This window comes from Psittacula echo (assembly GCF_963264785.1).
Source record: "Psittacula echo genome assembly, chromosome: 10".
NCBI lineage: Eukaryota > Metazoa > Chordata > Aves > Psittaciformes > Psittacidae > Psittacula > Psittacula echo.
Genome location: NC_137741.1, coordinates 9968656 through 9980800, shown reverse-complemented (window position 1 = coordinate 9980800; position 12145 = coordinate 9968656). Strand labels below are relative to the sequence as shown.

General features: G+C 38.6%; 1 protein-coding gene across 1 annotated transcript; it reads left to right on the top strand.

Moving 5' to 3' along the window:
• Positions 1-1526: 1526 nt before the first annotated feature.
• Positions 1527-9166, top strand: MAPK6 (mitogen-activated protein kinase 6; the record flags this gene model as incomplete). The annotated part of the gene is made up of 5 exons (XM_080625977.1): positions 1527-2081; positions 2816-2960; positions 5242-5406; positions 6003-6204; positions 6806-9166. 5 exons carry the CDS (start codon positions 1527-1529, stop codon positions 7902-7904), a joined length of 2166 nt encoding a protein of 721 aa, XP_080482103.1. The 3' UTR covers positions 7905-9166.
• Positions 9167-12145: the final 2979 nt, after the last annotated feature.

The following is a 12145-nucleotide window of genomic DNA, read 5'->3' as shown; positions in this document are numbered from 1 at the left end:
TGCTGCAGCAAATAGGGACATTTACCAAGGAAATTACCACTTTTGTTTTCATAAGTAGTAGTTGCATTCATTAGACTATTCAAAAATAAATTATTTCTGAAAATGCCCATATGTATGGAGAAATGGTTATAGAATGTATCACTGTGTAAAATGTACTTGCTGTTTCTCTTTGTAATCTAGGTTGCGTAAGTGTGAAGTAATTGATAAGGTAATATTTGTCTAATATGTAGGAATTACCCTGTGATTTCTGTAGCAATTAATTTAGAGGGGCTAAATTATGATTTGATTTGTTAGTAAACTTTGTCCAAAACCACAAGGATTTAAGCTTTATAAGTGGCATTGTATGTGTGCTGTGTATTCCGGAAAGTCAATAAATACTAGAAGTGCACAAACTATTACCCTTTTTGTGTGAATGGTACCCAGTAATCTCTTATTATGATGAAATAGTCAGATTTTGGCTTTAAGTAAAAGTTTAGTGGAAAGAATTATTCCAGAATTTAGTGACTAAGGTGCAGGATGTGTTTCTGACTTGTCTTAACAGCTGTATTGGAGAATTACCAAGTTTTCTGTGATATTCCCTTCTTTATTAAGATTCAGTAAGATTTTTTTATTGTGTGCCTTATATTCTCAGTAGGTTATATCTAAAACTTTCACAATACTTGTTTATAAATGATGGTTGGTGATTATCATTGGTTTTCCTCCAGGAGTATGAAAAGCCTATGCTGTTTCTGATTAGCTCAGCTTTTATGATCATTACTTATTTTGTAGCTAAGCACTGAAGTTGTATATTTAGGGAGACTTAAGTAGTTGGGGGAAGAGGAAGACTTGTGTATGTGCTGCAATACTGATGTATTTTTCTCTGGTTTTCAGGTTGTCACGGAGTAAAATGGATGGTAGCTTTGATTGTGATTGTGGTGAGCTGGAGCCACCTGATCATTAACAGAAGGCATCTTTTGTAAATCAAGAGCTGCCAGTTTCCCATTTAAACGAGACTGTAAACAAAGGAGAGAAAAAAGAGGAAGAAGAGAAAAAGTAGTGCTTACCAGCACCATAGAATGACGCTGCTCAGGACCAGTCCAACACTGAATGTATCTGCACTGTGAGGAGGAGGATGTTAATAGAAGCCTATTATGTGCATATTTATTCACATTTTTGTTAAATGTTAACCAGTTTAGCCCAGTAGAGCTGAGTGCATAGTATGTCATTTCATTCCGTTTGAGTTTCTTGTGAGTATTTTCTTTAATGTCTGCAGAAATGCTGCACCTTTCTTGAACTATGAATGCTGCAATCTTTCTATCTTATGCTCGGTTTGAGTTCTAGAGCTTACGGGCTCTAAATTCAAGGGGACACAACAGGCCTGGCTGGCTCATAATGAAATGAGAGTGTCAAGAAACCATCTTTCAGTCAAAGCCAAGTGTTTCTTCTCCCTTTCCATAAGACCTTTCCTTCAGATACCAGTGGAAGTGTCTCCGCGTGTTTACAGAAGCTTAGTAGTTTGAGAAAAGAGAAACGTAAAGAATTTAAACATGGCAGAAAAATTTGAAAGTCTCATGAACATTCATGGATTTGATCTGGGCTCTCGGTATATGGACTTAAAACCACTAGGCTGTGGTGGAAATGGCTTAGTATTTTCTGCTGTCGATAATGACTGTGACAAAAGAGTGGCTGTCAAGAAAATTGTCCTTACAGATCCCCAGAGTGTTAAACATGCTCTACGTGAGATCAAAATTATTAGAAGACTTGACCACGATAACATTGTCAAAGTATTTGAAATCCTTGGTCCTAGTGGAAGCCAGTTAACAGATGATGTGGGCTCCCTTACAGAATTGAACTGTGTTTACATTGTTCAGGAATACATGGAGACAGATCTGGCTAATCTGCTAGAGCAAGGCCCTTTACTGGAAGATCATGCCAGACTTTTCATGTACCAGCTGCTACGTGGGCTCAAGTATATTCACTCTGCAAATGTTCTCCATAGAGATCTCAAACCAGCTAATCTTTTCATTAATACTGAAGACTTGGTGCTGAAGATTGGTGACTTCGGTCTTGCACGAATCATGGATCCTCATTATTCCCACAAGGTATGTGAAGAGTGGGAATATTCAAGTGATGTACTCACAATTGTGCCTTCTTAGAGTAGTGTTTTTTCTCCCTTTCACAGAGGTAGATAGTCTGTGGAAGGTCTCGTTAGCCGATGGGATATCATGTTAGGAATCATACAGTAGAACTGGAATGCTTGCGAATAGAGTAAAGTGGATCTCTTTCTGATGATGACATATTTTGTCTCAGACAGGACTACTGCAAGCATAAGATAAAACTTCTTTTTTTACTATCTGTGTTCAGAAAAGCAGATTTTTAGCAATGAATACAGGACCGAAGATTAAGGGCAATATTTAGAGGCACAACTACCAGAAGCCGTAGGCAAGTTTATATGTGATGCATTCATAGTGTGCAAGTGGGGCTACTTCCTGGCATTGATTTAGAGTTACTGTCTTCCTGGTTTAGATGTTTCACAGGAGAGTTTGTTATAATCTCTGTGTTTATTTGGCATCTGGGAATAAGAAAGTTTTGCTGCAGTACCTCATTTGCAGTACCTCGTAATAAATAGTGTGATATTTCAGCATTGTTGCTGTGCACTTGTAAAGATACAGCTGTTATATTTTAAAAGGCAGAAAGGCACAGCAGGGGGCACATGGTACTACATTTGAGACCAAAACATCTTGTAGTAGTGCATTAAAAAATAAGAACAAGTAATTAAAAACCCCATACCTCTTAAAAATCTAAGTAACCTGTTTTCATTTTTCAATCAATTTAGGGCCATCTTTCTGAAGGATTGGTTACTAAATGGTACAGATCGCCCCGTCTTTTGCTTTCTCCTAACAACTACACTAAAGCCATTGACATGTGGGCTGCAGGTTGCATCTTTGCTGAAATGCTGACTGGGAAAACCCTCTTTGCAGGTGGGTAGAATAAAAATATGTTTGTGTATTGCTACAAGGAGCGGTACTGCCTGATTGTCTTCCTCCAGAAAGGTGGTTTCTCATGGGTAATATCACTAGTCACTGACTATCAGGATATACTATATTATCATGCATTTATATAAGCAAACTAGAATCAATGTATTTGTAAAGCAAAACATGTTTCAATTTTTGTTACTCAAACCAGTGTGTATATATATATATCACAATTTGATGTAGTATTCCTGTATGGAAAGCTGTCTGTAGTTAGGTTAAGCTAAAATTTATTGTGTACCTATGAAGTGTTCTAAATACATGTGGTTTAGTGAACTGGTTTAGCCAGGAACTATCTGAGGATTATGAATCCCCCAAGCATTATATGAAGATTTTTTTTTAAGTACAGTCAACCTAATCACATCTCACTTTCTTATATGTTAAATTACAGAAGAGTGACCCTTTTTTCCCATTCCCAATTTTTTTTGTCATCAGCAGATTCTTTTGGCCTGACCTTTGTTTCAGTGGTCTAGGAAGGAGCCTTAAGATTTAAAATTTAGTGTGGCATACCAGGGAAATGTATAACCTCTTTTTAGATAAAATCAAACTGTCGTTTGCATTGTAGGAGATCACCCCATAGGCTCCACCTGCTGTTAGGCATTCAGTCCATGGGAGCAGATGTGCTAGTCTAGAGTAAACCCCCGACATGCTTACTTTCTGTGCACCCTGGAGCCTCAACAGTGGCTGCCGTATTCAAGCTCGCTCTTGGATTTGCTTCTCTTGATCTAAATTACTGGAGTAATACAGAAAAATCCTCTAAGAACTGAGCTTGCATTTCGAAGTTCGCATTCCTTAAGATACATGTGGACTAAAACCACATCTCTGCATTAATTCTTACCTTTGTATGTCAAGGTAATGAAATTGAGAGCTTTTCTTGTTAAGTACTATTAATGAAGTTCTGTCACCTTGGAATCATTATTTTAATTAATTAAAATTAATCATAATGATTAATCATTAATCATGTAATCGCTGATAGAAATCAGTAACTAATATGCAAAGAGGCTTTTCTTGACTTGCAGTGAGTTGCTAACTTTGAGTTACTAACTGTTGCAGTAAAGTTCACAGTGTATTAATTGCTCAACTGATAAGAGATTTATTACGTTTCCATTGCATCAAGCAGTTCTGCTAGAAAATAGTGAAACAGAGAAAGTCTGCAGATTTCAGCGCTCAGCATAGATTGATTGCAACTGCTAGCATTTTGGCTTTTGGTTTTTAGTAGTGTTGGTATTTGCCAAAAGTTTTTATTGGTCCAATAGCTGTGCAGTGAGCTAGAATTCTGGGGGTTTTCAACTTGGTATTAGTAACCAAAATTCATTTGGGGTCATATTTTCTGCAGTGGCTTTGTCTTGGCTTTTCTTTAAGTCATCTGGCAGATGTGTTGGTAGGATGTCCAGTGCAGACTGCTGAAGTGAACTGATAGTGCATAGATTTTGAGGTGGTACAATCTCCAGTTATTTTTGTGTTTAATGTCACATGCATCAGTATAACTGATATCCCAGAGCTGCTTGGTGAAGGAGAGAAACACTGGCATCAAATAATTCTACATAGCTTAATCTGCTAGTTGACTTTCTAGGGTGCTATGTGCTTCTTGGAGCTGAACAATAAACTGAGGTAGACAAGCTGTATTTCTGGTTTTTCCGGCTACATTGGTACAGCATGTAGATGCTGTCCATTCAGAACTGACCTGCTGTGTGGTTCTTGCAGTTTCCTTACAGTTCTTACCCAAGGAAGTTTCAGTAGTGCTAAAAGTGTGCTATAATTTCAATCCTAACACAGTATATGAATACAAGTGGCTGTGTCCTGTAAGATCTCTTGTTGAGCTAAACCGCTGGTTTTATTAATAAGGGACATAAAATTCAAAGTGAGGTCAAATATTGAATTAATTAGGTGGATCAGTTCAAAGAGGAGGATTACAGTAGTATAGTATATAACAAAAAGATAGGTTGTTGCTGTAGAGTACTTCATGTTGAAAACATTCTTGCAAAAGCTTAAGGTTGGGTCATTTTATCTGTGTGTAGCAGTGCTGTAATTCTTTGTATGCTACCGCATTTTTGAGAGCTCTTCAGATTTATCATTCAAATTTAGAACTCAAGCTTTTCCTCTGTTGTGGGAGATAATAGTCTGCTGAAAATAGCTACTCGGAGCACAAAATTTTGACATGCTTTTCATATACAGGGATCAGGAGTGTTTGAAGTTGAAATGGCAGCTTGTGTTTTCTCTGGGTGCTTAGGTGCGCATGAACTTGAACAGATGCAGTTGATTCTAGAATCAATTCCTGTCGTACATGAGGAGGACCGTCAGGAGCTTCTCAATGTAATTCCAGTTTACATTAGAAACGATATGACTGAGCCACATAAACCTTTAACTCAGTTGCTTCCAGGCATCAGCCCTGAAGGTAAGTAATTAAAAAAAATACTTCCTGTATTTCAAAACCATAAAATAGTGAATGTGTGTGATTGTTAAAAGCAAGTGTCAGTTGGAAGAATCTATACATTCTCTGAAGCAGGATTATCTGCTTGCATGATAGCTACTTGGTCATCTTTGGAGTGGAATTGTGAATCTCTACTGGACCTGTTTGCACTGGAATTGCTCTATTTTGAGACACTGGCCTCCTAAATATAAGGGAGCACTGGAATGGAGTCAGTATAAAACAACTGTCTTTCAGATGTTTTCAGAAGTGTCCTCCAAGCTAACTGGGAGCAGTGTTTCCTGATAGCTGTGGGTGGATACTGATTCAGCTTGAAGCATTCTGTCTGTTAGTATATTTTCCTGCTTTAAGTTAAATTGTTGTTGATCGTAGGTTTGACCTCTACTCTTCTAGCTTTCCTGTGGCTACAGAATGCGTATTTGGCAGTAAACTGTCAAGAGCTGATACTTCACAGGTGGCTATTTTCAAGGAAATGCATAACTGTAGAGCAAAGTTCTGCACCTTAAGTTCTAGATGTCTGAAATGTCATTTCTCTCCTATTTACTATAACTTTTTTGCTGCAGCACTGGACTTTCTGGAGCAAATTTTGACATTTAGTCCCATGGATCGATTGACAGCAGAAGAAGCTTTGTCCCATCCTTATATGAGCATTTATTCCTTTCCAACGGATGAGCCTATTTCAAGTCATCCTTTTCACATTGAAGATGAAGTTGATGATATTCTGCTGATGGATGAAAGTCACAGCCATGTTTATAATTGGGAAAGGTAAATTTATCACTTACTGAATGGTTACGTGCTCGAAATAATACTGCTTCATAGGCGTAACTTCCTTTTCTGCTTGTTTCATGTCAAGTTGACCTGAGAATAAACTTTTCCCTTATAGGCAGTGCCTTGTCATTGGGTTTATAATTCATGAGAGTGACTTGGCAATGCTGATGCATTCCTGAGATGCACTCGGCAGTCTAGAATCTAAAGCTAATCTCCCCATTACTTTTTTCAAAAAAAATATTTCTCTAAAAAAATTTTAAGTATGAATGTCTTGTCCAATGCTTAGTGCATGTTATAGTAAATAGATTGACAATAGTCATGGAAAGTCAATTTAACGCACTTTAAGGAAGAGCTCTGTAAATGAAGTTGAGCTGTCATACATAGTTCTGGATTTAAATCTGTCAAATGTGTGTATGAGGATTGCTTTATGCCAGATTAATTTAAAAGCCTGGAGGAGGTACCCAGTGGATTGAGGAAAAAAATTTATCTGTGTTAAATTGTCATTATTTTGTAAGAGAATTTCTAAACTTAACTGTCTCTGTCTTGGGAGTGAGAAGACTGTTTTGTAGCTGCTAACACTTAGGAAATTGTTTTACAGATACCATGAAAGTCAGTTTTCAGACCATGACTGGCCTATTCATAATAACTATGAAGCTGATGAAGTTCAGCGTGATCCAAGGGCTCTCTCTGATGTTACTGACGAGGAAGAAGTGCAAGTAGATCCTCGCAAGTACTTGGATGGAGATCGTGAAAAGTATCTGGAGGATCCTGCCTTTGACACCCACTTCTCTACTGAGCCTTGCTGGCAGTATTCAGATCACCATGAAAACAAGTATTGTGATCTAGAATGTAGTCACACTTGTAATTACAAAATGAGGTCATCTTCATACCTAGATAATTTAGTTTGGCGAGACAGTGAAGTTAACCATTACTATGAGCCCAAGCTTATTATAGATCTTTCAAACTGGAAGGAACAGAGCAAAGAAAAGTCTGATAAGAAAGGCAAGTCTAAATGTGAAAAGAATGGGTTGGTGAAAGCTCAGATAGCGCTTGAGGAAGCATCACAGCAACTTGTTGAAAAAGAAAGGGAGAAGAATCAAGGATTTGACTTTGATTCCTTTATAGCAGAAACCATTCAGCTTAGTTTACAACATGAATCTACTGATGTTGATAAATTAAATGACTTGAATAGCTCAGTGTCTCAAATAGAGTTGAAAGGATTAATATCAAAGTCAGTAAGCAGAGAGAAGCAGGAGAAAGGAATGGCTAATTTGGCACAGTTAGAAGCTCTGTACCAAACCTCTTGGGACAGTCAGTTTGTAAGTAGTGGGGAGGAGTGCTTCCTCATAGACCAGTTTTGTTGCGAAGTAAGGAAAGATGAACAAGCTGAAAAAGAAAATACTTACACCAGTTATTTGGACAAATTTTTTAGTAAGAAAGAAGATGCTGAAATGCTAGAACCTGAGCCAGTAGAAGAGGGGAAGCTTGGGGAGAAGGAAAGAGAAGAGAGCTTTCTCAGTAACAGTGGAGAGCTCCTCTTCAACAAGCAGCTTGAGGCTATAGGTATTCCTCAGTTTCACAGCCCCGTTGGTTCGCCGCTGAAATCAATACAGGCCACATTAACGCCTTCTGCTATGAAGTCGTCTCCCCAGATTCCCCACAAAACGTACAGCAGCATTCTGAAACATCTAAATTAAAACACTCAGCAGACATTTCTTTTATATTCATGAGATATGTTTGTCTTTTTTTATTACTAGTGTAAGTAATTTTTTTACTTGAATCAGACGGTGTAATTTTGGTATGGATTTCATTAGTTTTCTGTTTACCATTGTTTTTACAATCCAGAATTACTTTCTATACATAAGTTAGGTTTGTTTTTAAACTGGCATGTCGTTTGCACACAAAATTAAAGAATAGAGCAAAATAATGCAAAATGCAGGAGGTAACAAAAAAAAGTGCACTAAACCAAGTAAAAAAAAAAACATTCTCTCAGTAAAACGGTGTCCATGTTTTGCAGAAAAAGAACCTTGCCTTGAAATTTACACAGTGAGACTGTACATAACTGCATGAGAATATCTATTTTTCCCAAAACATTTTTTCATTCATGCGTATTTTAGAGTTTTTCATACTGTACACATTTCTTAGACACATGATACCAGCAGCAACTGAAACGAATGCAGAATTTGGTACGCATGTGTTATCTACCTCAAGGTAACAGCAGTATGTGGCAAAACATTAACCACCCATAGTGCTTCTCATTATGCACTTCTATTTAGCCGGCATTATTGTAGTAGCTATTCTTATTGAAAATCATTCAATATTTATAAATGTTCTGGTATGCATTCTTTATAGTGAAGTGTTAATATGCAGCACTTTTATTTATTTTAGCAAATAAGTATATTTCTGTAATTATAGAAAGTCAACTTAATTTTTGAGTTACTTTTCAGATAAAAATTTGTTTAGCACTATGGTTTTATTGCCTACATAGCTGGATATATATTAACATCGGCTTATTCTGAGGCTATCAAATACATTCTTTTTATTTTAATTTCTTAGTTTTCATTTCAATGAAAGCACTCACTGTGTATAGGAATTTGTAATTGGAGGTGCTTGATCTCGACAAAAGAAATTAGGAATTGCTTTATTATCAAATGCTCCTAGAAGTCTTAATTGTGTTCATTTTTTAAGATTTTGTAATGTTAGTTGTGTGCATGGAAATAATTAAGGTACAACATTACTGTAGGTTAAAGTTCTATATGGTGAGGCATTTTGTTTTTACTGTATGTTTTTACTGAATGATTCCTGTCCCACTCCCAACCCCCCTCAAAAGCAAGCATGACTAAAATTAGGTTAAATATAGCATGTAGCATCTCAGTCTTCTGAAAATTTGGTTTACCTTCTGATTTTTTTGAAATACTGGATGTATCATTGGCTCCCCTGTTTAAAACGAAGAACAAATAAAAACATGGCCAGCAAAAACGACTGGTGGTGCTTTGTGAATGTAAGATAAAGAGCTGCTGCTGTAATGTTGCTTTGTGAAAGGCAGCACTCCCTCTACAAGGTGCTCAGGGAAACATGAGGAATTGCCTTGCAGTCTACCCTAGATGTGCCGCTGCTGGGGGTGCTGTGTGCTAGTGGAAGGAGCCTCCAGAAATGTAATTTTGTCCCAGTGCACATTGCCTGTATTGAAGAGAGTCTTGTGTAATGGTATGACTAATGGAAGTGTGAGTGTGCATAGCATCAGTAACTATGTTTTGTTCAAAATACAGCTGACTGGCAGGTGTAAGTGAGCTTTACTGTTCTATCAACTTTTTAAGCGTAACAGCGTTAAAGCAGAAGAGCTGCTGTAAGCATCTTCATGTTGCGGGCAACATGGAATGAAGGTGTTGATGCAGGTCCTTCAGCCAAGAGCCTGTCAAGCACTTTCACAAGGAGTGGGACCAGGTAATTCCTATGGGGTTTTCAAAATGTGCAGATCAGATCTCTGCTGCAGCAAGCCCTAAGATCAGTGAATATTTCTCTTCCAGTTCCTCCCGTCAGAACCGTTCCTGGGGGAGCTAATTAGCTGTGCAGTAAAGCTACATCTTTTGGCAAACTCTGCAGCTTTTTCTGTGATAATATCTTAGTTCTCCAATTTTTCCATCCTTCCTACCCTCCTCCTCTGGTAAGTAGCACAGATGCAATTTGCATAAAGCAAGGAGCTGCCACTCGTGGCAGACAGTGGTCACTTAGGGAGATGGGACCCAAAGGATGTCTTTGGGTATGGCATGTGAATGCTTAGGTACATCAGTTTGTATGTATGGGGCTGTGGGGAGGAGGAAATGGCTCGCTGCCTTTTCTCCTAGGCAGGGGACTGTGGTAGGTTTTACTGAGATGGAAAGCAGTGGGTGGGAAGTGCTTAGAAACTGGAAACAAATTTCAGCTTGAAAACACATCTTTGGCAAATGAATCTTTTTTATTTGTTTAGTTTTTAAGCACACCAATGACACTCAGTGGAACTTAAGAAGCCTGTAATGGTAGAAAGGGAACATTTTTAAACTCAGAAAGGGAGATGCTAGCACTGAGCTTAAATCCAGCACAGTGCTTCTCACTGCCCTGGACTTCCACTTGCACTGGGAAAGCAATGCTGTACAGGCACTGCTGGCTGCATTGGTGAAAACCCTGCTCTCCTAAAGGGGCTCCGTTGTTGGAGGTTTCAGCTGGGCAGTCAAGCTTATTACTTAGAAGTAATTCCGTGTGCGGAGATGATTAAAGAGAGTAAAAGTGCTTTGTAAGGCAAAGTGAAATCTACTGCTAGAAAGTGAAGATACTGAGTGTTGGTTTCTCCCTTGGCAAAGCATAGGAGTCCTGTGTTAGGAGAGCAGTCTGCGGGAAGAGCAGGCTTTCATGGAATGCTCCCAGTGGGTGGAAGATGGTTTTTGTCCCACACTCATCAGCTGGGCCCATCCTAGGCCACTTACATGTGTAACCCTTTGGCTGTGACCTAGCAACTGATATGTCTTTAAAAACATATTATGGAAGAGGCTTTAATTATAAACTAGATGAAGGGGCTGCTGTTCCATGCCAAGGTACTTGCCAAGTAAAATGGAACACCCTTATTTAACAAAAAAGCAATAAGGAATGAGGATACTAACCATCTTTTCAAAATACCTTCTCTTCTCTCTGTGGTCTTTGGTTGAAAGGCAGCATTTTAAAGTAGATCTAACAAGAACTTCAGCTAAAACAGGTGATGTTTCCCTCACCGAACAGACCAGGACAGAGCATTTTACATGCGCTCTCCCATCACATGGGATCTAATTATTGCAGAGTGGCACAATGCTGAACAGTTTGTTCTGATCAGGAGTTCTCAGTCATGGTCAGTTCCTCACAATTGTATTTAATTATAATTAAATGAGAGTTGCTATATATAACCTTAGCTATTTATATGAGACTTTGCCCATGCGACTGTTAGTGGTATGAGTACAGCATGAGTTTCCATCATGGCCCTGGTCAGCAGGGCAGCCTCAACCTGCAGCAGTAGCTCTGCTGCGTAGAGCTGATGTTGTATGCCTTGATTTACTTTGTTTTCCTGTCACCTTGCTATTGCTTTTTCTGTGCTGTAGCAGTTCTTAGAAGCGTGGCTGGTACCACATTTAAAGCCTTGCGAAGTTCTCACTTCAGTCTGGCTTATTGCCTGGAGGTGTTAGTTTACAAACAGGTTTTTAATACTTCTTTTTATGGGGGGAGGCTTCTTCCTGGAGAGTTTTCCTTCCATATGGAGCTGATGTTATTCTGGGGCTATTTTTGCTGTCTTTTTCTGTCCCCTTCTAAACTGCGATAGTCAGAGGTAACAAGTTTTTCCGTGTGTGGACTTTCATTCCCTATTCTACAGGCACATATTCTACAAACCACAGAGAACTGTACTTGGGCTCCTGAGGAATCCAGTGACATGCTGTGGTGCATGTTATTTCTGGGTATCAATAGAGGGGGAAAAGCATCCTTGAACTAAATCTGCTCTTGCAAGTCATCTTTATTTATACTCGTGTTGCTTTTCTGTTGCTGAGGTTTAGAAGCACTTGTCAAGCCTTCACTAAGGGTTTATATGTAATTAAACAGTAAACTGTCCTCATTCCTCCAAAGACGCAATCCTGAGCAAAGCAACCCTGAACCAATTTGCTCGTTATTCTTTGAGTTACCTCAATTCTTACAAAATCCTGCAAATTCCTGTTTGTTGTTCTGCCAGTGTTTGCGTCAGTGAGCGGAACAACCTGGGAAGTAATGCTGCAGGGTATTTAGCAACAAGCAAATAATCCAGATCACCACAGCACTCCTGGGCTTCCATTCCCGTGTCTCTATATTTAAAGTGGTTATCTGCTTACTCCAAGTGCTATTTGAGAACTCCTTAAAATATTTACTGTTGAAAAGTTCAATGACTTCTTTTGACTGAGAATTAACATCA